Genomic DNA, 26,179 nt, shown 5'->3' with positions numbered 1-26,179 from the left:
TGTAGCATGAGTTTCCCTTTGCGTCTGTCCCTTAGAATGTTGATCCCCAAAATCTTAGTAGCCACACCTATGTCCTTCATTTCAAATTCCGACTTGAGCAAATCCTTGACCTTGTTAACATTTGACCTTTCCTTGCTAATTATTAGCATATCATCCACATAAAGTAGCAAGTAAATGACTTTAGCAATTTCCGAACCTTTAAAGTACAAATAGTGGTCATAATAACTTCTATTGAACCCCTGTTTGGTCATAAAAGTGTCAAACCGTTTGTTCCATTGTCTCGGGGATTGCTTCAATCCATATAGAGACTTGTCAAGCTTGCAAACATGGTCTTCCTTGCATTTAGCCACAAACCCCTTTGGCTGCTCCATATAAATGTCTTCTTCTAGGTCCCCATGTAGAAAAGTTGTGGTCATCCATTTCGTCAATCTCCATGTCAAACTGAGTAGCTAGTGAGAGCATCAACCTTATAGTCTTATATTTCACCACTGTTGAGAATATTTATGTAAAGTCTACCCCTTCTTTCTGTGTGAACCCATTTGCCACCAATCTCGCTTTGAACCTTACCGATTCATCCTCGGTCCTCCCTTCCTTGACTTTGAAAAGCCATTTGCAAGATACCACACTCTTGCCATCAGGTCTAAGTACAACTCTCCAAGTCTTATTCTTTATGAGAGTACATTTCCTCCTTCATTGCTTTTCAACCAAGCCTTGTAATTTCTATCTTTAAGTGCTTCTTCATAAGATTGAGGCTCATAGATCTCAGCTTTAAGTTTCCACATATAGGCATAGGCAATACTCTCATCCCACACATTGTAACTCTACTTCTGGTTAGGTTTAGGAACTCTTCTAGCTCTATCTCTTGTAAGCTAATATTCTGTAAGGTCTTCCTGATTCCTGTCTTCTTCATCTTGAACTTCACGTTCCACCTGAATTTTTTCCACCTAATTTGGTGCTTCTTGAGGTTCCATTTGAATTGGTTCCACCTGATCTGGATTCGGCTCCACTTCAGTTGGGCCGGTTTGAGTGACTCCAATAGATGTACCTGCAGGGTTAGTTTCTGTGGAACTTGCATCAAGCTCATTAGTATTTTTACAAGGAAAATCATTTTTTTGAAAAATCACATCTCTACTAATAAGAGTTTTGAAACCTCCTTTCCCTTTTACCCACAATCTATAGCCATTTACACCCTCGGGGTAACCCATAAAACACACATTTTAGAGTCCTAGGCTCTAACTTGCCTACACTTTGATGTGCACAAGCTGCACATCCCGTAAACTTTCAAATTAGACAAGTCAGGTGGTTTACCAGTCCACCTTTCTTCAGGGGTTTTACCTTCAATTGCACTAGAGGGACTTCTATTGATTAGGTATGTAGTAGTTACAACGACTTCTCCCCAAAATCCATTTGCGAGCCCGACATTGAAAAGCATGCACCTTGCTTTGTTCAATATGGTTCTGTTCATTCTCTCAACAACACCATTTTGCTGAGGGGTTTTCCTCACTGTCCTGTGCCTTTGGATTCCATTGTCTTGACAGTAACCTGTAAACTCATCATTACAAAATTCTAGGCCATTATTTGTCCTTAGGGTTTTAAATTTCCGGTTAGTTAGGTTTTCAACAAGTAATTTCCAATGTACAAATTTTTGAAAAGCCTCATTTTTATGCTTTAACAGATAAACACAAACCTTCCAAGAATAATCATCAACAATAGATAAGAAATAGGCACTACCCCCAAAAGTTAGGGTTTTCTCAGGACCCCACAAATCTGAATGAACATAATCTAAGATACCTTGTGATTTGTGTGTGTCAGTTTGAAATTTAAGTCTATGATGCTTTCCTAGTACACAAAATTCTTAAAAATCTACCTTGGTTACCTTATCCTCACCAAGTAGCTTTTGTTCACTCATGAGTTGTAGCCCTCTTTCACTAATGTGTCCCAATCTTCTATGCCATAGGACAACCTTAGTGTCTTCTGTAACATACTCCTTGGTGTTGTGGCAGCAAGCTATGGGGCTTCCTTGCAAGTAGTATAGACCAACATTTTTGTGTCCTTTGATGATAGTCATAGACCCCTTGGCCAATTTGATTGTACCTACCTCAATTTTGCTAACAACACCAAGATCATCAAGTACACTAATAGAAATCTAACATTAGTTAAAGTTCTAATAATGCCATCAAACATTTTAAAGTTAATAGAACCTGAACCTTAAATGTTGCATGTTTGGTCATTCCCAATAATTACTTTGCCCCCTCTAGATTCTCTGTAATCAAACAAATAAGACTTATTGTTAGTCATGTGAAATGTACAACCCGAATCAATAATCCAATCATCTTTAAAAGATGATGCAGCCACATAGACATCTCCACTATCATAACCATCACTTAGGTTTGCATTTTAATAGTCATTCTTAGTCTTATTTTGCTTGTTTGATTCCTCTTGATGATCTGAATTTTGTTTCCCATTGCTTCTCTTGTAAAAGTAGCATTCTCTCTTGAAATTCCCTAACTTTCCACAATGATAGCACCCATTAGGATCTTTAGAACCCTTAGAATTTGACCTCCCTTTGTGATGATGATTGATGCCCTTATGTGAACCCCTACTAGTGCTTCTACCCCTGTTTTGCCATGATTTCTTTTGTCCAGGCCTTCCCCTACTTATGTTAACATCCCCATTAGTATGCCCCGGTCTTTCAACTTTCAATTCCAAATCTTTTGATTTCAAAGCTGAGATTACTTCTTCAAGAGTGCTCTCAGTTCTCCCATACTTAATGGCTGTCTTAACCTCCCTGTAGGATTCCAGTAGTGAATTGAGAACCTTCAACAGTTTGTGTTGAGCCAATAGAGCCCTAATCTTCTTCCTCCAAATACGATAATCACCTGAATCATCAAACTTATCTATATCAACCTTCATGGAACTCATAATTGTATATGTATAAAGTTATTTCAAAGAAATTATATAGATAATGAGTTTAGTATAATCCTGTTGTTGTTCTTTGCAATCTAGTTTTGTGTATTTGAATTCTTGCTGGTATGAATGTGTTTCTTGATGCTTTCTTAATGATTACTTTATGCATTCCTTATGCTTTCTTGATTAATCTTTGCTGCAGATTGTGCCTTGTTGATACCACTGTAGGAATTTATTCCTAAATTAACCTACACCACAACAAAAGAAACAAATCAAATACAAGGTCAAACCTGACCTTTAATCCTTAGTCCAAGCACAAGTTTGACCCTTGATTTTAAACCCCACAAACGACAGCCCCTATTTCATGTACTACAAGTCGTTTCTATATCATTTAGAAACCCTAAATTGCATTAGACATATATATTCCCTTTTTAGCATTCAAACACTCAAACACACACAGCCCAACCTCCACTTTCAAAACCCTAGCAGAGAAACCCTAGAGCTGCCTTCGTCTTTGATGTTCTTCTCTGAAGAACACGAAGACAGCAGTACCAATAACAGCCCAGAAAAACCAAAAATTAAACCCAGAAATAACCCTCTACCCAGTTCGAACAACCCCCTTAAAACCGAGCCTTGTTCTTCATTGTTCGTCTTTGAAGAGCACGAAGAACACCAACAAAATACCCAAAAAATCCCAAGCAGAAATTAAATAAAACACAACAATAAAAGTGCAGAAAAGAAAAGGAAGAAATAACATCGAGTTTTATAGAGGTTCCCCAAAATCGTGTTGGGTACGTCCTCTTCGAGCTCGTCTCGTTCACTATGGATCTTCAATGATCAGATGATTACAAAAGGTGGGATTGCAAAACACACAGGTATTGTTTGGTAATCTGAATATGTTTACAGTATTTTCTTCCTCTCTATTCTCTTTGTTTCTCTCGAATTTTGTACTAACTGTTGTGTATTTCTTCTTTATTTCATGGACAATCTTCCTGAGATCTTGGATATCCGAACCACACCTTGGGTTCCAAAGCTTACTCCATTGTAAGCCTCCTTCAAAAAACTCCCCCAAAAAACAGTTTGTTTCTTCTCTGTGAAAAGGATCTGATTTTGTTGTATATTGTTATGCCTCTGATTTTCTGTTTCTGTTTCTGTAGTACTGCTCTGAGTTTTTGTTTCTCTGCCTGTTACTTAATTGTTGTTCATACTGGTTTTTATATATGTTGTATTATAGCACAAAGAGAGGAGAGTTAGTTACAAAGTATTAATCAACTTTGTAACTAACTTAACTGCTTTTGTCTAGGTTAATAGAGGCCAAAGGCCACCTAGGGATTATTTTACTGCCTTGTAAATCTCTGTGTAATAATCTGGTTTTTACAGTGTACAGGTAATATGTGGTTTAATTCAACAGGCGCAGACATACTAAATTAATTGATTTTTTTTTGCTGTTGAAATATTTCTAAGCATATTAGAATGACTATTTGAATGTAAAATAAAAATATAAGAAATATGCATATTTTATCACTTGCTAAATAAAATTGAATATATACGACTAAGCATACGTGCAATGCACGTAACTTTCGCCTAGTATAATATAAGTGTATGAATAAGAAAATATAAGATATTTATCTCACAAATATTTTTATAATATATAGGGTAAACAGCGGCATAAGTACTAAAAACTTTGAGTTTGTAAGCAGCATAAACTCTATATTTATTTTTAGCGGTATAAGTACCTAATGTTTGTAAAACTATAATTTTTCTCTAATTGTGTCAGTACTAACTCTGTTATTATATTAAATATGGCACATATAAGACCTGAATTCTTATATTTTTTTAATAAATTCAAAACAGAATTTGTACTGACGAAACTAGAAGAAAATTAATGTTTTAGAAAAATTGGATACCTATGCTACTAAAAATAAACATTGAGTTTATGCTACTTGTAAGCTTAAAATTTTGTGTACTTATACCGCTATTTACCCTATATTATATTAATGTTATATAATTAATCAATAATAATATTTTATTTAATGACATGGTTGTAATAAGAATTTAAAAATTGACTTGAATTAGATTTTGAGTAAGATTGATAAATCTTAGCTATTGATCAAAATTAATTATTCTATTATTTTAATTAAATAAATAATTAACTTAAAACCGAAATCGAAAGCCTGTATAAAAAAAATGAACATGTATAGAATGTAGTTACATAGATATTTAAAGAAAATAAGATTTGAGTCGGGTTGAGTAGTTAGTGATAGGTAAATAAAAAATTCAAAAATTAAAATACTGAAGGGAATGAGTCATTTATTCATTGTGTTTAAAGTCCTAAATTTTAATAACACATTTTATGATACTAATTAATATACTAAATAAGATGTAAAATAAGTTTCTATAGTAATTACCCTAAGTGTTGTACTACACTAAATCTTGATCGTTCCATGTATTCATACTACCACATATAACCTAGGTGATTCATGATTGAACCAATCCTCATCATCATGCTCATCCTCCTTCGGGTCAACATGATTCAACATTTGATCATCATTATCAACACTTGTCGACGAAGATGGTGGGTGACGTACTTCAGGATCAGCCTGAGCGGGGAAAGAGGCGGTAACAGGCGTTAAACGATTAAGTACTTTTTCCCATGCCTGAGCGATACGTAGATCAAGCAAAACCTTGTTAGGGATCATTATCCTGTTATCCAGAGTCAAGGTGATAGAGACATGACGACGGTGACGAGGGCGGTGTACGTGAAGGAGAGTACTGACGAGGGTGAGGGGCAACGAGACCATGTTGACCATTCTGTGGAAGCTTACTGCCATCTTTAACTGGGACATGTTAGGAAGGTTGGGGTTGCTCCAGTACATGTTAACCAAGGGGAAGGGGATCAGTTCGTCTGAAAACATGGAGGTAATGAGTGTGTTGATGGATGGTGAGGTCTCTTGGAATAGGTGATCAATTTGGTATTGGAATTGGTGAGTGGAGTTGTATGAGATGAAGGTGTCGCTATGATCGGTATCTGAATAGTACATTTGGATCACTTTCAACTCCACCCTCATTAATGGTGATGATGGTGGATCATTTTCTTCAAAACCACTATTAAATCTTGGGTAAATAAAAACTTGGGAGAATGGTTGATTATCCATATTTATTATGACTACGTGTGTGTTATCTCGTAATATAAATTTTTTAATTAGATAGGTGGTACATATATATATAGGACAATATTAATTCTAATTTCATTAGGAATATGATTATTCCAATTCTATATTATAATCTGGATACTTTTGATTAAAAAAAAAGATATTATTTATTTATATAATAAATCTGATTAAACAGATATTATCGTTATGTATTATCTGGTTTGAAGTGGAAATTAGTGTAGCTTTACGCGTCAATAAAATAAAATAAAATCATCCCCGCCAATTACGCATTGTGTCTACAAATCTCCTTAAACCCCAAAACTCACACTAAACTAAACCTTTCTTCTTTCTTCTTCTTCTTCTGGGTTCTCTCTGAGAACATAATATATAAGACATCAAGAAAAAGTCTTATATATATATATATCTAATCAACAATCGCGGAAGAACAAGGAGAAGAGTACTTGTTCAAGATAGTCTTGATCGGAGACTCAGCAGTGGGTAAATCCAACCTTCTCTCCCGTTTCGCTACAAACCAGTTCGACCCGACTTCAAAAGCCACAATTGGGGTTGAGTTTCAGACCCAGGTCGTCGATATTGACGGAAAAGAGATCAAAGCCCAGATCTGGGATACCGCCGGCCAAGAGCGTTTCAGGGCAGTCACTTCAGCTTATTATCGCGGCGCCGTCGGTGCTCTCGTCGTTTACGATATCACTCGCAAGTCTACCTTTGAAAGTGTCAAGCGTTGGCTCGATGAACTTACCAGTAAGTACTAATCTTATCTTCTTTCTTATCCATTTCAATTTCACTTTAATTTATTTCATTATTTTCGATTATGATCAAACAGATAAGATTTTTGGGTACTCGATCATCAATTTTTTATTGCAATTTTTTTTAATTGATTGGGTATTTTATAATCATCTGGGTTCCTATCTGCTGAGTAAGACAAAAATTCCATTCAAAGATTCTGTCTTTTTTATATAAAAATTAAGAAAAATGAGAATTAAATTACATAAGTGATGAACTGTATTTGGTATCAGAACCTTTACAAAAAGAAAAACTTTGGAAAATTTTCAAAAATAATCTTTTTTCTTATATATTTTATTTATAATATTAAAGCTTAAAAATTTCATGTATAATAAATTTTTGGTTCACGGTCTCTATAATTGTTACTGATATTTTCTAAATAATAGTTGAAGAAAATAAAATTGATAAATAATCAAGATGAGATTTTTTTTTCGTTGAGGTGTTAAAAAACTTTAATCCGAACTATATTATAAAACTAAAATTTAGATTATAATTACAAAATTAAATAAAATGTTAATCTAAAACTAAACTACAAGTCAACAACATCGTTATTGTCGTCTTGAGTGGGAGGGCTAGCCTGTGAAGAAGACCCAAGACCAGGAGGCTGAAATGGTGAAATCGGTGGAATCGGAGCAATCGAAAGCATGTTGAAGCCAGGAACGACGCTAGACAAATACCTGAACTGCTCCTAAAACGTGTCCAGGTATTGATTCTTAGTATGCAAAATTTATTGTTGTCACTCGTTCCGTACTTCTTACTCTTTTACCCTTTACTTCAGGGCCTCTTATTCTTCCTGAGTGATAGTAGGTTGCCCAGAGGGACCTGCCCTGGAAGTTGCCCTCTAAGCCCCCTCCCTAAGTCTCGGTAACTGGCCCATTTTACTCAAGTGGCATGCCCACTCACCCAGCATCTGTGTCATAATAGGCATGTCTGCGAGGAACTGGGTAGAGTCTACATCGTATTGTAGGGGGACACCGATTGGCGCTGGTTAAGTTTCACGAATTTCAACTATTTTGGCCTAAAAAAGTATTTAATAAACTATTATATTGAATATAAATTAAATATAAAAAGTATTTCTAAAAGATATAAAATTACTTACATGCGATTTTTGTGAGTATTCATCGCGTCATTTGTTGTTCTTATAGTGGAACTTTTGGAAAGTGCCCACAACACTAAAAAAGTTCCCACGTCTCGGAATTAGCCTATTTTATACATAAAAAAATTATAAATATATTATTAAAAAATTATTAATTTTTAGGCAATAATATTTATAACATCATACCCCACCAACGATGTGGCCGACCATGGTCTTAGATCCCTATCCACCTTATTAGGTTTCCAACTTGCGGCGTACCTTATTAAATACAAGCGGCAGTAATATGAAAATGCTTGGTTATGGCATAGATCGAAACCGCTAATAGATTTTCAACTGGCAGCGTACCTTGCTAGATATGGGTGGTAGTAATATGACAATGCCTGGTTATGGCATAGATCGAAATCACTGTTAGGTTTCTAACTGGCGGCATACCTTATTAGATACGGGCGGCAGTAATATGAAAATGCCTGGTTATGGCATAGATTGAAACCGCAGTTAGGTTTCCAACTAGCGACATACCTTATTAGATACGGGTGACAATAATATAAAATTGCCTTATGGCATAGATCAAAATCGCTTTAGATTTCTAACTAGCGGCGTACCTTATTAGATACGGGCGATAGTAGTATGAAAATTATCAGGTTATGGCACAGAATGAAACCGTTGTAAGGTGTCCTCCTCGTGACTTATTGGGTGTAGGTATGGGCGTTAATGACATATGAGAACTAGGCATAGGTACAAGCTTGTCTGATTAGGCGATGCGTTATATTGGTGCCAAGTCGTGGCACGAGTTCACCTGATTAAGTGGTGCAATAGTATTATATATGATATTGCATTATGACACAGGCTTGCCTGATTAGGCAATGCAAATGTATGAGTCTATCTATTTTTATGCATATGGCTGGTTATATTAACTATTGTTCATGAATGTTATGGTATAATCATTTTTTGATAATGAAATGTATAATTAACTATTTAATGTATCCTTCTTTATTATTTTTCTTGCTGAGTCTATGTGACTCACCGGTGCTCTATAGTACAGGTAAGGGCAGGGAAACGTAAGAACAACCATGAGATGACAGTCTTTACTAACAATGTACATATTGACCCCATCGGCCCATGTGCCGAGTTGCCAGGAGTTATTTTGGACTGGCTGTATCTATTGTATTTTGAATTGTTATTGTATATAGTCTTTTGAGTAAATCTTTTATAACTGGAATCCCGGAAACACCTTTCTACTGCCGTTATGATGTCTGTTTTCAGTGATTTATATTAGTCAAGTTTTTAATATTATCACTTATAATTAATTAATTTATGAGTATTAAATTAGTTTATAAAATCACACAGGTGACGTCCCTATGCGATAGGGCGTTACACCCAATTTCTCACAGAGGACTTTCAACAGCGTCAGACTGGAGATCTCTTCTGCAATCGTCGAAACTCGCTCCGTCAGAGGTTGACTTTGCTCCAGCAAAACAGTTGTGTTCAATTACGTTTGGTGAGGGTTGCAGGTACCTATTGAGGAAGAAGATCAAAAGAAGTGATGATGATGATAATGAATCTTCATACACGCATGAAAACACTTCTGGTGTTTTCTTTTCATAGTCTAGGGCGGACGATTTTGTTGGTCAGGCGAGTTGGAGAGGGGTGCGGGGATGGTTGCAGGCAAGTTCAGATTGACCTAACAAACAGTTAACCTAGAGAAGCGAAATATGGAGAAACTATAAATAATAGTAAAATTAGTTTTATTTACAAAAATATGACATATAAAAATCCCACAAAAATGTAAGCAAAACACAAAACCTATACACTAAATATATTATTTAATTATGCCATAAAAAATAAACACTACAAAAAATTCTATAATTTATGTAATTTCTACTTAGGAATTTATGCAAAGTAATGAATATAAATAAATACATAATTAGATTAAAAAAGTTTTGAAATGTTAGCATTCTCGCTCTCGCACGCCCCCCTGCCACAGCTCTATCTCCAGCAGCTCTGTATTTTCTTTTAACTTTCATGCACGTGAAATATTACAGATTAATTGAATCAAGGTTGAGACTCAAACCACATTTTAACAGTACATAAAACGAGGATCTTGCTTATTACGTTGTATTTCTTTCTTGTCCACTTGAACCCAAATATTAATTTTACATATTAAAAATTGATGTCCCATGTGACAAGCTATACTACAATATGCATACTACTTGGAAATTTAAATAGTATAATTTAGAGCATTGTTATTAGGCATCAGTGCGAATATACTACTCTAAAAAATGTCACTGTTTCAGGCACTGGTACAAGCTTAATCTTCCACCAAAGAATGATTCCAAAGCTCCCTCCTCCACCACCACGGATCGCCCAAAACAAGTCCTTTCCCATCATTTCTCTATCGAGAATTCGACCGTTAACATCAACGATTCGAGCGTCAAGGACATTATCAGCTGCAAGGCCATATTTTCTAAGCATGGCACCGTAACCTCCACCCGTGATATGGCCACCAATTCCAACAGTCGGGCAAATCCCAGCTGGGAAGCCATGGACTTTGCTTTTCTGAGAAATTTTGTAGTAAAGTTCTCCAATTGTAGCACCAGCTTGAACCCAAGCCGAGTTATGTTCGATGTCAACATGGACGAGTCGAAGGTTGATGAGATCTATGAGAATAAAAGGAGTTTCTATCTCAGACACGTAGGAAACTCCTTCATAGTCGTGGCCTCCACTACGAACTCTGAAATGGAAGCCTAACTGCTTTGAGCAAATCACAGCTGCTTGGACATGGGAATCATGGAGTGGTGTAAAGATGAACTGGGGTTTTGGAACTGAGGGCTCTAAGAATTTGAGATTAGTTGGTGTGGATCCGAGGACAGAAGTGAATGACGATGTGTTTGGTGTGAAAATTGTTGTGACTACTGGAACTGAAAGCTCAGAATTGATTGAGACGCATTCAATAAAGTTTTTAGCAGTACTTGAATTGGATGAAGTTGCCAATGAATAATAAGTTTGGAGAAAAAGAAGAGAATATAGTAGCAATTGGTGTACTGCTACGGATAATGATTTTGAAAACATGTTAACGTATATATCTTCTAACAAGCTTGATTTTGCTCTCCTTTTTATAGACAATTGTGTCGGTTTACATAATTGTATGTTTATTTCCTCTTACTGGGAGTTGAGACCGATGGCCATGGACGTTTGGAACCTTATGGATAGACTTGATTCTTGTCAGCTGCTTTATGTTAAGAGTAGGACAATTATTATGCTGATATGTAAGAATTAATGGCCATATGGCTGGTTGTTTTCAAAGGGAGGGGTCCCCTTATGGGAGCCAAATCTTATGTCCCAATTTTTCTCTCTCTATCCCAATCAAATTAAAATGCTCCACTTCAATTAATTTAAAATGTATATCCCCTTTTTTGTTAGAGTTAATATAATTAAAGACTATTTTATTTTACCATTAATTTCTTCTCATAAGACTTTTTTTTTTGTTAAATGTTCTTTTCATACTTTTTTTATTAAAAAAGAATAATAATAAAGACACTAAGTAATTTTTTGCTTCGGTTATCAACTGAAGCAAAAACTTTTAATTTTTACTTCAGTTTATAACCGAAGCAAATAGTAGTACACCGACAGTAATTGACTTTTTGAACCGAAACAAACATTCTCAAAAAAAAATTAAAAAAAAAAATCAGAATCACTGCCCCACCGGCCACCACCACCACCACATTATTACAAATCGTGCATTTCACATATACACAAATATAAACCACCATTAAATAAAATAACAAAACTTAAACTTTGAATTACACATAAACAATTGATCATGACCATAATCATCCTATTTTATACAAAATTGATCATGTAAGCCTAAGCAGCTCAAATTCTCACATACAAAAGCACAGTAGAAAAACTTAGCAGAAGAATAGGCAGGCCGAACACAGGCAAAAAAGGCAAGTCTCTGGGAGCCTGTGAATTGGTTTCTTTTTTGTCATCCTCTCCACGCTACGATAATTAGTCAAAAGATTTCAGTAATCCAGATTTTCTGAAAAGCAGCATATAAAAAATCAAAAAATACATGAAATGTGGGCTGGAAGTCAGCTGATTTTAGTACTATTCATCATGAGATTAGTTGGTATCGGCCTAACAGATTATGAGAAGGCAATCTAACTAGTGTTTTAAACGAAAAAGGTCAATGAACTAAGTCTAAGTTGATAAATGGGATGTGGCTAAGTAGTTGGCAAACAAAGAAAAAATTTATGTAGATGTGAATTGCACGATTTGTATTTCTAAACAACAAAATTTATGTATATTATTAAAAAGGAAAATAATAATGATTGACAATATGGTCACGGTAAGCAATATCTAATATACTAGTATTTCTAATTCTATATTCTAGTACTTTTTTTAGCCTGTGTATCATTAATATGTTCATATAGTTTGTACTTACATTGTGACTGTTTTATAATGTTTATTCTTTAATAAATGAGGTCCTTAATATGTTTGTTTATCTGTGTGTAGTTTATATGCTCTGTTTAATTTTCTTAATCAAATTGTGGATGAATGATTATAGGATTACTTGCATTGTATGTAGAGCTTAGTATTACTTGCAGATGACTGTGATTTGCTCTTCTTAGCTAATATACAATTTACGAATTGACTCTATACTATGTTTCAATACTTGATTATTATCCAAATGCATAATTTGACAATGGGAGAGAGTGATTTATTTACAGATGTTATTCTCCCAAACTCTTTTCGTGACAGAAAAAGAAGCCAACCATCTTCTTCATCAACAACAAATTGAAAATAATGATTGTGAGCGATGTTGCATCTTTGTCATCAGCAAGTTGGACTCCTAGCCTTTATGTACAAGTTGCAAGTTCATGAAGATGGTGTTTGTATTGGATCCAAAAGTTGTATTTTTTTTATTCTAGATTATTATTGTTCTTCAAAATTAGACTAATGTAAACATTTTCTTTTTCATTTCATTGGTGTTATACGAATAATTTGTACAAAAATAATGCCATTAATGGCGATTTTATATTATTGGAAATTTTCTCAATACTACATATTTACATATGATATATCAATTATCAAGAATGTCATTATGACATGACCAATATAAAGTTATGCATTGAGATACTTAAATAATATTTAATAAATAACAAAAAAATTGTATTACATTTTGGATATATATTAAATAACAAATTTAAAAATAATATATATTTTACTCACATTTTTATAAATGTCAGTTAAATTTATTGTAAAAAATAAAGAATTTAGTGACATTTTCAAATGTTATTAAACAAATAATATAGTGACATTTTACCTTTAGTCACACGGGCATATCTTACACTTGGTACAAATGCCACTAAAACCATAAATGTCACTATAAGTAACTAATAGTAACATTTTGAACTGTCACTTATATTAAATTTTGGTGTAGTGAGTCTTCTCCAACAATGTACATATTGACCCAATCAGCCTGTGTGCCGAGTTGCCAGGAGTTATTTTGGACTGGTTGTATCTAATGTATTTTGAATTGTTATTGTATATAGTCTTTTAGGTAAATCTTTTATAACAGAGATCCCAAAAATACCTTTCTACTGCCGTTATAATGTCTGTTTTTAGTGATTTATATTAGTCAAGTTTTTAATATTATCACGTTTTTTAATAATTAATTAATTTATTAGTATTAAATTAGTTTATAAAATCACACACGTGACGTCCTTATGCGATAGAGCGTTACACCCAATTTCTCACAGAGGACTTCCATCAGGTCTGTGACCTCCAACAGTGTTAGACCGAAGATCTCTTCCGCGATCGTCGAAACTCGCTCCGTCAGAGGTTGACTTTGGAATAAACACTACAAAAAAATTTATAATTTATGTAATTTCTACTTAGGAATTTATACAAAGTAATAGATATAAATAAATACATAATTAGATTAAAAAAGTTTTGAAAATTTAGTATTCTCACTCAGGCACGCCCCCCTGCCACAGCTCCGGTGGAGCAATCTCCAGCTCTGTATTTTCTTTTAACTTTCATGCACGTGAAATATTACATATTAATTGAATCAAGGTTGAGATTCAAACCACATTTTAACAGTACATAAAACACATAAAACGAGGATCTTGTTTATTACGTTGTATTTCTTTCTTGTCCACTTGAACCCAAATATTAATTTTACTTATTAAAAATTGATGTCCCATGTGACAAGCTATACTACAATATGCATATTACTTGGAAATTTAAATAGTATAATTTAATATCAAATCTAACAATTTTTTTATTCAATAATAACTACAGTAAGTTAGTACGTATAGCACAAGTAAAACATACAATAATACATAACTTGAACATTTATATAAAGATTAATAGAAAGCCCAACCAACATCATTAATTAATATTTATAATTTATTATCCATCTTCCAATTAATGACGACATGAAAATTTAAGAAAGAGAAGAATTCATAATTATCTTCTCAATTTATTCATTGTGCTTATAGAAATAAAATCTAGTAAATAATTAAAGGTGGAATACTCTGTTCGTGCCTGAAGAAATTATGAGGATCAACTTTGGTCTTCACACGTACCAATCTCTTAAAGTTATCCTCATTGTAATACCTTATACCCCAATGATCAGTAATTGGCCAATTGAAGCACATGTTCTTCTTGTTAATCCCCAAATCAAGATCTCTATAATTGACATAAGCTTGTCTTGGAGAGTTGGAAACATAAGGTGTCATGTACTCATACACCTCCCTAATCCAATCAATGTGCCTTTCTGGGTCTTTGTCTCCATCTGCCCAGGTAGTTAAGTACTGACTCATGAAAAGGATTCCCTTTCTGTGAGGGTATGGAATTTTCGATTCCGAAATCCTACTCATCATTCCACCTAATGGAGTCCAAACCATAGCAGGATTCTCCTCCTTCAACATCCTTGTCCACAATCCTTCTAGGGCTTTCTCAGGTATTGGAACTGAGACAAAATCTGATTTTGCTTTGAAGTAAGTTCTGAATCTATTTTTTGCCTGGAGAAGGCTTTGTACTGGTGTTCCTTTTGGGTATCCATCCACATAAAGAACTGATTCAACCCAACTCATTTCCATGCAATCCTTTTTCTCCAAACCCAATTCAGGAAAACCATCACCAAGAACCTTAAGCAGTCTATTAGAGTCCCCAAGAAACAGTGCGTTGTAACTAATCTTGAGTGTTCTTTCATTAGTGCTAGAATGAACTATCTGAAAAAGAACATCAATGAAGAGATCTTCATCAAGCTTATCCATAACTTGTTGCCACCGGTAGACAAGTTTGGTTGCACCTTGTTCCAACGTCTTACCAACTCTAAAAAATGTCACTATTTCAGGCACTGGTACAAGCTTAATCTTCCACCAAAGAATGATTCCAAAGCTCCCTCCTCCCCCACCACGGATCGCCCAGAACAAGTCCTCTCCCATCATTTCTCTATCGAGAATTCCACCGTTAACATCAACGATTCGAGCGTCGATAACATTATCAGCTGCGAGGCCATATTTTCTAAGCATGGCACCGTAACCTCCACCCGTGATATGGCCACCAATTCCAACAGTCGGGCAAATCCCAGCTGGGAAGCCATGGACTTTGCTCTTCTGAGAAATTTTGTAGTAAAGTTCTCCAATTGTAGCACCAGCTTGAACCCAAGCCGAGTTATGTTCGATGTCAACATGGACGAGTCGAAGGTTGATGAGATCTATGAGAATAAAAGGAGTTTCTATCTCAGACACGTAGGAAACTCCTTCATAGTCGTGGCCTCCACTACGAACTCTGAAATGGAAGCCTAACTGCTTTGAGCATATCACAGCTGCTCGGACATGGGAATCATGGAGTGGTGTAAAGATGAACTGGGGTTTCGGAACTGAGGGCTCTAAGAATCTGAGATTAGTTGGTGTGGATCCGAGGACAGAAGTGAATGACGATGTGTTTGGTGTGAAAAGTGTTGTGACGACTGGAACTGAAAGCTCAGAATTAATTGAGACGCATTCAATGAAATTTTTAGCAGTACTTGAATTGGCTGAGGTTGCCAATGAATAATAAGTTTGGAGAAAAAGAAGAGAATATAGTAGCAGTTTGTGTACTGCTAGGGATGGTGATTTTGAAATCATGTTAACGTATATATCTTCTAACAAGCTTGATTTTGCTCTCCTTCTTATAGACAATTGTGTCAGTTTACATAATTGTATATTTATATATTGAAGAGAGAAATGTCGGTGAGTCAAAGTTAAATTGGTAGGTTGATTAGATGAGAGTAGAGATAGAAAATTATCATTTTATTATTTTTATTTATTTATTTTTTTTTTTTTTTGAGAAAATGCTAAAGCCCACCTTAGAGTGTCAAAAACTGAGAAAGGGCATACTCTTATTTAGTGGAATTTAATATTGGGTTCCACACATTTTAATTTAATAAATAACATAAAGAAATGGTTAACCCCTTACAACGCGTTACATCAATATGGTGTTGGGCACTTTAATGCTATATTATTTAAAAATTAAGTAATATAATTTTAAAATTAAAATAAGTGATATATTATATATTAAAAAATAAAGTGATATATTATATGTGGGAGCTAATAAAATAGGTATTGTACATTTTACCTATTTATACGTATAATGATTTATAGTCATTGATTTAATCAAATGGCTTAAATTAATTCTTAGAAACTACACCATAATTAATATTTTTTTTATTTATAATTAATTTTAAATATTAATAATTAGATCCAACTAACAATACTCCAAAGTTAACTCCAAACCTATAATTTTTTATAATTTTAATTAATTAGTTATTAATTTTGAATTTATATATTAATTTTATTTTCTACTCAACAATAATTATAGCTAAAAGAGTACAAAATAATCAATACAATCAATAATATAATCATAGTGTAAATGGTAAAATTGTCTTACATCAACTATAATGTCATAAATTCATTCATTTGTAAAGAAATGTTTTTTTATTATTTTTAATTTAAGTTTTTAAATTAATTGAATAATTTGATTTTTCTTCCAAATAATAATTTAAATTTCTTCAATATTTTTTCATTATTAGTATATATGAAACAATCCTTATACTATAATAATTGAAAGTTTGTAATTATTGTGGTGGGAAATTTTCAATTTTTTTTTCTGTTAATATATGTGGGTAAATACAATTTTAGACACCGTGTTTTATAAAAGTTACCAATTAGACCCTCTGTTTTATTAAATGACAAAATGGACCCTGTATTTTTTAAAATTGTACAAATATGACCTTGAATTGATTTTTTTATCAAAATAAAACTTAATGATAATTCGATCTACAGATATTATGATAAATCTAGTTACATTTTCTGTATTTATTCTTGCTAGAGATATTTTGATAAATCTGGTTACATTTTATGATATAGAGATATTAGGGTTTAGGGTTTAAGGTTTGGAACAATTTTAATATTATAAAATTTTTAAAATTTATAATTATTGTGGTGGAAAGTCTTAAATTTTTATTTGTTAATATATACTGATAGTTGTTTTACATAAAGTATAATAGTGAACAATAAAATAACACATGCAGTAATAATAATAATCAAATGAAAAATTTTATCAAATAAAAAATTGAATAATAAATTTTGCCAAATAAAAATGCATAATAAATAGATGAAAAGTTTTGCACTAAAAAATATCGGAACGATCTCAATTACCGTCGATCTCATCTAAATTTGTTAGTCTATGACAACTTTGGATAATTATAAAACGTGTGGTAAGACATTAATATCATCCAAATATAATAGTTTATTGTTGTAAAATTTATTTACTATGTAAGTACACACAGTGGTAATTTATTTGCTATGCAAGTACACACAGTAAAATAAAACTAAATATTTTTTTATACATATAATTTTTTCCCTTGTGTTTGTTATTTTTTGTTTTATTTATTTTAAATTGTTGTTGGCGACATAAAATAACAATAATTTATTTTTATTTTGTTGTTAGTTATGTGAAAAAAAAAAACATTAAGTAATTCAACATTAAAAACTAATCAATCTAATCCGCTCTTTTGCGAATTGGATTTGAGTTATTACGTGGATTTGATTGAATCCAAAATATAAAATTCTTACTTAGTATAAATCGAATGCACTCAAAATAGTGTGGAATGGATTGTATGATTACCGTTATTGAGAATGGTACAGAAGAGATAAAAAACTCTTCAAAAAAATGAAATAAATGAAATATGCAAAAAATAAATTGTATAAAATTATTAAATGAAGGTGTCAAGGCTTGAACTCATGTCACTTAACAAGAGATAGGATAATGTGCATTAACTCTTTCTAACTATATATGTATACTACTATAGCTAACTAGTACATGCATAATTTATATAGATATAGTGTTATTAAGAAAAATAATTAATATAATATTTAAAAATTTTAAATATATTGAACTAAGTTGAAGAAAAAAAATATTATAAATATGTATTATTTACTATTTTATGCATGATTATATAAATAATGTAATTAAAGTAAATAATTAATTTTATATCTAAAATTTTTAAATACAATAAACATTATAATTTTGAAAAGTAAATTAATTAATATAATATGATAAAATTTTGAAATTATTAAATTAATTAAAATTATCTTAAATTAAATATAAATAAAGAAAAAAAAATATTACTTTAAGGATTGAACTCATAACGTTTTGATTGTTTTAAGAGTGCTTATATTGATTGTTATAAGTTGAACATGTTATAGTTTTCTATAAGTATAATTATTGTTTTAAAATAAATTTAATTAAAATGGTATAAATTTAAAATTAAAAAATATATAATTAAAATTAAATTTTTAGTAGACATTATGGTTTGAAGTTAGGTTTGGAATTTTGTTAGTTAAATTTATAATTAATAATATTCAAAGTTAATTATAAATAAATAAATATATTAATTATGGTGTAGTTTTCGAGAGTTAATTTAAGCCATTAGATTAAATCAAAGGTTATAAACTATTATCTCTATCAATAGGTATTTTACTCAATCACTACTGTAATAGGAAGAAGTAAATACATAAAGTGAATGGGAGTTACATTTATTTACTCAAGAAATTGTAACTTATAAGGAGTTATAAAATATGAATATGAATTTGTAATTCATGGATCATACTTGATTATATAATGTTAATATGTGAGTTATTAGACAATAAGTTATGGGATTGATAACTATGAGTTTATACTTATTGGAAAACGTTCACATAATTTATACGATTAAAATGAAGATTGAAACATTTGGTGACAAGTTGGCTCGAAGAGAAGTTAAGAAAGTCAAATTTGAGTTGTTGAAACTGTACCACGCGACATATCGCCTCGTACTAGGCGACATGTCACCAGAAGGGACGTTATGAGGTTTTTGACATTTTGTGATGAATTCTCAATACGGGTTTGTAGGTAACACTCCAAGTGATATGTTGCCTAGAAATAATTTTCAGTGAAATATTGCAAAACGTTCACCTCTTTAATGGTGGCGTTTCCTACTTCCATGCCAACATTTTTCATCCCTTTTAATCCTATGTTTTCATTTGGTAACCACCAAGGAAGGGTGGGAGTTCAATTTCAATTTTAGTTCATCTTAAACACTATAAATAGGGTCCTATGGTTCATTCTTGGACACACCACTTTTCTCTCTTCAAACATTAAGCTAGAAGGTTCTTTGAGACTTGATAATTCCCATAAGTATTTGCATAAAACCCTAAGGTGGTGTTTGGTTGGAAGTAATGAAATGGAATGGAATGAAGAGGAAATAATGTTCAAGTCTTAGAATGTCATTCTAATGGAATGACCTTTCCATCATTTTGGTGGAATGACTATTCTATTTTGAAATGGAAGGAAAGACCACTCCAATGCATGATGAGAAAAAATTTAATAATTTTTTTTATCAATTTTTTTATGTATTATAATATCTATTCCATTCCATTACTATTCTCATTCCTATTCCTATTATTATATTTTCATTCATCCCAACCAAACGCCACCTAAGTGTTAGTAGATGAGAAAATAAGCTTTTCAGACAAAGCTGTTGAAACTTTGTTCAAACTTTTTTGTGATCTTCCTTCAATCACTTTGGATTCTTTTTCCTCTCTCAATCTATTTTCTATTACTATATTCTACTCTTCATCTCTTTTATATAATATATATACTTTATATAATATATTATTATATCCTATATAATATTATATATACTATATATGTTACGATATACTCTCATGTATAACTATTATATTACACATATAAATTTCTATATTATATATATATATCATATATACATATATATATACTTTTATATATATAATCTGGTATTATTTTTAGGATAAATACCATTAGATCCTGTGTTTTGTAAAAGTTACCAATTAGATCATCTATTTTGTTAAATGACAAAATGGACCTTGTATTTTCTAAAATGGTACAATATAGGACCCTAAATTGATTTTTTGTCAAAATAAAATTTAATAATAATTCGATCTAAAGGTGTTATGACAAAACAGTTTACATTTTATGTTTCTGTTCGTTTTAGGAATTGTCTTCAAGTTGATTATATTAAAAAAAAAATTGTCAAAAATTAAGCACATGGTCCTATTTTCACCATTTTGGAAAATACAGGGTCCATTTTATCATTTAACAAAATAGATGGTTCAATTAGTAACTTTTGCAAAACACATGGTCCAAAATAGTATTTACCCTTAATTTTATATTTATATATATTTTAGAGTTTTGAGTTGTAACTCTAATCTTATACTCTCTCTTTTAAGTGTATTTTTGTGCTTAGAGTTGTAATACTTTACTTAATCTTTCAGTCCTTATAACATTTTTAATAGAATCGTAATTGTCTTGATTATATATTTTTTTGTATCTTACTTATTTTCTTCCATCGATCTCTATATTTTTTAACAATCAAAAAACTTATTTTGTTTTCAATGAAAGGAGAACCAATCAACATGACGAACTAAGACTTGGTGAGGTTTGACTGCTTTGATGGCACCAATTTCACTAGGTGGCAAGACAATGTGAGGTTCCTCCTAACTACACTCAAGATTGCCTATATTCTTGAGTCCACTTTGGAGCCCTTACTCACGTCTACCAGGGAGGATACCGATGAGGTCAAGGCACAAAGAAAAAAGAGAGAAGATGACAATCTTCTTTGTAAACAACACATCCTGAACTCATTCTAAAATAGGCTCTATAACTTATACACTGATACCAAAGATGCCAAAGAAATTCAAGATCACCTTGAAAAGAAGTTCAACATCAAGGAGGAAGGTACCAAGAAATTTTTAATTTCTCAATATTTTGATTTAAAATTTCTTGATGGTAAACCTCTTTTACCCCAAATTTATGAGTTGCTAGTAGTTGTTAAAAATTAAAAGTGCTCAAAATTAAACTTCTTGAGGCATTTCAAGTTAGTACAATAGTGGCAAAATTATCACCATCTTGAAAGAATTATAGGAAGAGAATCCTTCATAAAAATAAGGATTATTCTTTGAAAGAAATCCAAAAACATATTCGAAATGAGGAGGAATCAATATGTAATGATGAGCTTGTGGAGGGGTCTAATGGAGAGACTTCCAAAGTAAATGTATCTTATAAAGTTCATAATAAGAACAAGGGTAATAACTAAAGGAGTAACACCTTGGGTCCAAAGTCTAATCCTAACCAATTCAAAGGTTGAAAAGATCCATATTTTAAGTGTGGAAAAAATAAACAATATACAAAGAATTGTAAGCATAAAAAAGACTTTAAAAGACCCAAAGTTAATACTATCGAGGAGGATATCATTGCTACTCTTAGTGAGGTGAATTTTATGAGAGAGAAAGTGAAGGGATGGTGGTATGATACATGTGCTTGTTGGGTTTTTTATCTTAAAAGTAAGTAATTAATGAATAAAATTTTAGAGAATATATGAAATACAATTATAAGATAAATGATATATTAATTATAAGAGTATAATTATTAAATATTTGAAAATTATTTATTCATATGGAGAAAGTATATTCTCGTAAGGATATACAAAAGACTTTAGATTATACAATATGAATAAAATAGGTAGTGTATTAAAGTTTTCGGAATCTTTAATATGGAACTGCTAAGTACGGTTTACTATACACTATACTTCTAGTGTGTGTGATTTTTATTTTGATCACATATGTCGATGGACATGTAGTAAAGGTACTGTGTATAATTAGATTGTATATGACTAGATCAATATGTAATAAACATCTTTCATTAACTTTCGTTTTACCATGAAAAGACTTTATCATATCACAATGATGACCATTAGTAGATCAGCCTGAATCCTGAGTATACATGAACTCATGTTTGTATTCATTGAGTTCTTTGATTCACTCGTTAAAGTTTCTCAAAGAAGATGATTCTTACAACTTCTATGTTGGGAGCTTAATAACATGAGTGGCTCAAAACATATTATACAATAGTGAAATCCAAGCTTTCCTAATGGGTCAAATATTAGTTTCCTTATAGTATTAATTCTAGGAGTACTGCTAACATATGGATTCAAATCTATAATAAGTTATAGATTAACGGTTCCCATTAAATTAATGATACATAAGGAATCAAGAGATAATTAGAAGAGTAAAATAATAATTTTAACCAACTCTAATCATAAACTAATAATTAGAGGGTGAACTACTTATATTAATTATATCAATGGACTATAAGTAAGAATTCTGTAAATATAATTCTATACTGTCAAAGAGTGGAATTCCATATTTATAGTGGAGTAATAATAGAATTAATAAACCAGATCATTCTATTGATGAGATTAACAATAATCTTAGATTTATTGGAGCTTTGAAATATAGGTCCATGATCTTCAAGTCACCTCTATACAACACTGTACAGGAAAAGGTTTTATTTGATGAATAAATTTTGAGTGAGAATTAATTTCTATTGGAAATAAATTTTTAAGGGCAAATAATAATTTGTAAAATTATTGTTTTGATTAATTATGGCAATTATAAATCGTATACTTAATGGTATTTAACTATTTAGTTTTATTAGATAAAACTATATTAAATAGTTAAATATAATATTACTACTAAATAATATTAAAGAGACAAATATATTTTTTAATCCTTGTGAAATAAGAGATTAATGAGAATTAATCAATTATAATTTATTGGTAGAATAAATAATAAATCTTACTTATGGCAAAATTGAGAAATCAATTTTAGACCTTAAAATTTGACCCACACGTGTAGGCCCATTCTATACGTGTAGGGTGACATATAAAGACATATGATTAAGTTGGTTTAATTATTTTATTAAGTTAAAATAATTTAAATTAAATTAAGTTAATTATCTTTTAATTATTAATTAAATAAATTACTGGATAATTATTTAATTAAAAGGATAACTATTAAAATAAAAGATCTACTAATATTTTGATATTTAATTATTAGATATTTATATTTGAATTTGAATTTTGAATTCAAATCAAATTAGATATTTATCTTTTATTTATATAAGAGATTAAAGGTTTTATTTATAACATTATATGTAGGGATACATAGTATCATAAATATAACAGTTAACAGACTTTAAGAAAGACAATTAACAGAGAAATAAATTGAGGAAGCAGAGAGAAAATAGAATTGAATTTTTCAACCCTATTCTCTCTCTCTCTCTCTCTCTCTCTCTCTCTCTCTCTCTCTCTCTCTCTCTCTCTCTCTCTCTCTCTCTCTCTCTCTCTCTCTCTCTCTCTCTCTCTCTCTCTCTCTCTCTCTCTCTCTCTCTCTCTCTCTCTCTCTCTCTCTCTCTCTCTCTCTCTCTCTCTCTCTCTCTCTCTCTCTCTCTCTCTCTCACACACACACACACACACACACACACACACACACACACGTGTACACACTATTCAAAGTGTGTGTGAGATCAAAACTCTAATCTCATTACAGTGTCTTATGAGTTGAGTGCACACTGTAATACCTAAATCTGCATTCAATAAGATCTAATAGCCCAGTCTACTCCTAAATATTGAGGCTAGCTTGGAAGATCAAGATGTGGATTCTTCAACGAAGTTCTTAGATTGGATGTCCAATTGTTATACAAAAAGAAATAAGAATACCCCGATAGGCTTCAAGAGGTAATTGATTTTCTTTCAGTAGATTAGATTTAATCTATATATATTATGTTGAGATCCTTGGGCTTGTAATTCATATTAGATAAAAAAACTGTTTTATCAAAAATTTTCTTCCACTTTTATGACTCTGATATGGACCATAAAAACCAATAATTGGTATCAAAGCAATCTTCATAATGACATAGATTAAATATTGTGTTGGTAATTATGTATTTATATATATTGATATATTGTGAATGGATGGAATTAATTTTTATGCATGAATGTGAAACGTTAATTATATCATAAATTTGGGTTAGGAATTTTTATAGTTTTACTAGAAAAGTTGTACACCATATTTATGGTATAGGTTTTGATGTAATTTTTATTTTAAATTTATTTATAAATTTTTTTAAATAATGTAACATTAAAATTCCACAAATCTTCTATTGATGAGTAAGCTCGGGTTTAAGAAGTAAACCCTGGACTCATTAAGATGACGAGTTTTAGACCACAAATGACGAGCAACCAATCTCAAAGGTTGCGGCTGCAAGCCATGAGGCTCAAAAGGATGTTGGGTGATTGTTTTCACGTGTGCATGTGTTGCATGCATGTCCATGCGCGTTGATCACAATGTGATTAAGAGGAGAAGACCCAAACTTGGATCGGGCTACACGGGTGGCCACCGTGGGGACCGACTCTTTAGTAACTCGTTAGTAATAAATTAACTAGTTAGTAACTAGTTACTTATTAATTATATAACTAAAAAGTAGTTAAAATAAATATTTTTTTTAATTTTGTAGTATTTTTTACATTGTAGGTTGTGAGGTCAATTTGCAAGGATCTGACTTATTTGGTGTTGATTGGTTTCTAGCTAGCTCTAGGGACACATTTACTAACTTTTATTAAATGCTTAGTAGAGTTTGAATATCTTAAATATTTAACCGTAGTGAAGTAGGTTCTGCGATATATTGTACTACGGTCAGATGAGTAGAATAATATGCATGTTAGATGAGTTTGAATATCTTACATATTCATATTCATAGTTTAATAGGTTCTGCAAATACATATACTGCGGTCGGATGGATGGTAAATTTTTATATTGCTAAATATTATTGTGATTGTTTTAGATTGTGTTTTATTGTTATTAATAGCTTTAAATTTTTGAGAATGTTCAATTATAGTCGTTATGGTGCTGAAATTTTGGTAGAATTAGCACTAATTACTAGTTAGTAATTTAGTATACTATACTTAGTTACTAGTTGTTAACGAAGATTTTTGTTAACCAAATTTGAGCATCACGATGATAATTCAACACAGAAAAAATAAAAGCTATAGAGAAATAATAATATGAACACCAATTTTTTACGTGGTTTTGCATTTAAAATTCTGCATAATCCACGAGTCAATCTTATTCAAATTTCTAAGTATTTTTTTAGGGCCTCTTTCATAAGAGTTTTTTTTCGTCCCTTTTTAAGTTTGTTTGCCACTATTTATAATTGCATAGTGGCAGTTAATTACAACGCTGACCAAAATATGATTACAGCCATTATCCCTAAAATCGTAGGATCTGGTTACATAAAAATATAAATGCGGTGTATGATTTTGAAAATTATATAGCTATGATTTTGAAAACCATATATCTGTGATTTTCCCGCTTTTACTGGGTCAAGAATATCGTGTATTAAACACGTCTTTAATTGTTGAATCTGGAGATGTCTCGACAGAAACTTGATTGTAGTGATCCCAATAGCGAGCTGGAACCATTATTCTTTTTGAGATCGACAAGATATGTCTTACGTCGATCGCAGGTATGCAGAAATCTTCTGACTTTCCAGGGTTATTAGCCTCGCTCTTGTCAGTGAGATGAAACTATAGGAAGTTTCCTCGTAGCAAGATGGTCATCTCGCATTCTTGTTCTTCGAGCTGATCCGACTTTTACACTTTGTTTGCTTATTGCAAGTTGAGGTATGTGTTACTTTTCTCCGGTGCCTCGCTATTCTCCTTCAGCGACATATATGGTTTCTCGTTAATACACTAAGTGCCAGTTCGTATATTGATTCCTCGCCTAAGACCAGTCAGCGAGTTACA

At 31.9% G+C, this 26,179-nt stretch overlaps 2 protein-coding genes across 2 annotated transcripts in view; one reads left to right on the top strand and one right to left on the bottom strand.

Annotated features, from left to right (window-relative positions):
* Window positions 1–10,587, top strand: part of LOC115696854 (ras-related protein RABA5c-like) — a 28,276-nt gene extending 17,689 nt beyond the window's left edge. The window contains exon 2 of the mRNA XM_061118934.1: window positions 10,254–10,587. Coding sequence (XP_060974917.1) covers window positions 10,254–10,441 — 188 coding nt within the window. The 3' untranslated portion in view covers window positions 10,442–10,587. The remainder of the gene's footprint in view (window positions 1–10,253) is intronic.
* A 3,750-nt stretch (window positions 10,588–14,337) lies between these two features.
* Window positions 14,338–16,147, bottom strand: LOC115696851 (berberine bridge enzyme-like 26). The gene has a single exon (XM_030623735.2). The coding sequence runs from the start codon at window positions 16,098–16,100 to the stop codon at window positions 14,475–14,477; it is 1,626 nt and encodes a 541-aa protein (XP_030479595.1). The 5' UTR covers window positions 16,101–16,147; the 3' UTR covers window positions 14,338–14,474.
* Window positions 16,148–26,179: the final 10,032 nt, after the last annotated feature.

Source organism: Cannabis sativa, chromosome 7, assembly GCF_029168945.1.
Source record: "Cannabis sativa cultivar Pink pepper isolate KNU-18-1 chromosome 7, ASM2916894v1, whole genome shotgun sequence".
Taxonomy (NCBI): domain Eukaryota; kingdom Viridiplantae; phylum Streptophyta; class Magnoliopsida; order Rosales; family Cannabaceae; genus Cannabis; species Cannabis sativa.
Note: the sequence above shows the minus strand (reverse complement) of the source record. Positions and strands in the feature narration are given on the sequence as shown.

Excerpts from the sequence above, each read along its gene's own strand:
- LOC115696851 (XM_030623735.2), bottom strand. The coding sequence starts at position 16,100 with ATGATTTCAAAATCACCATCCCTAGCAGTACACAAACTGCTACTATAT.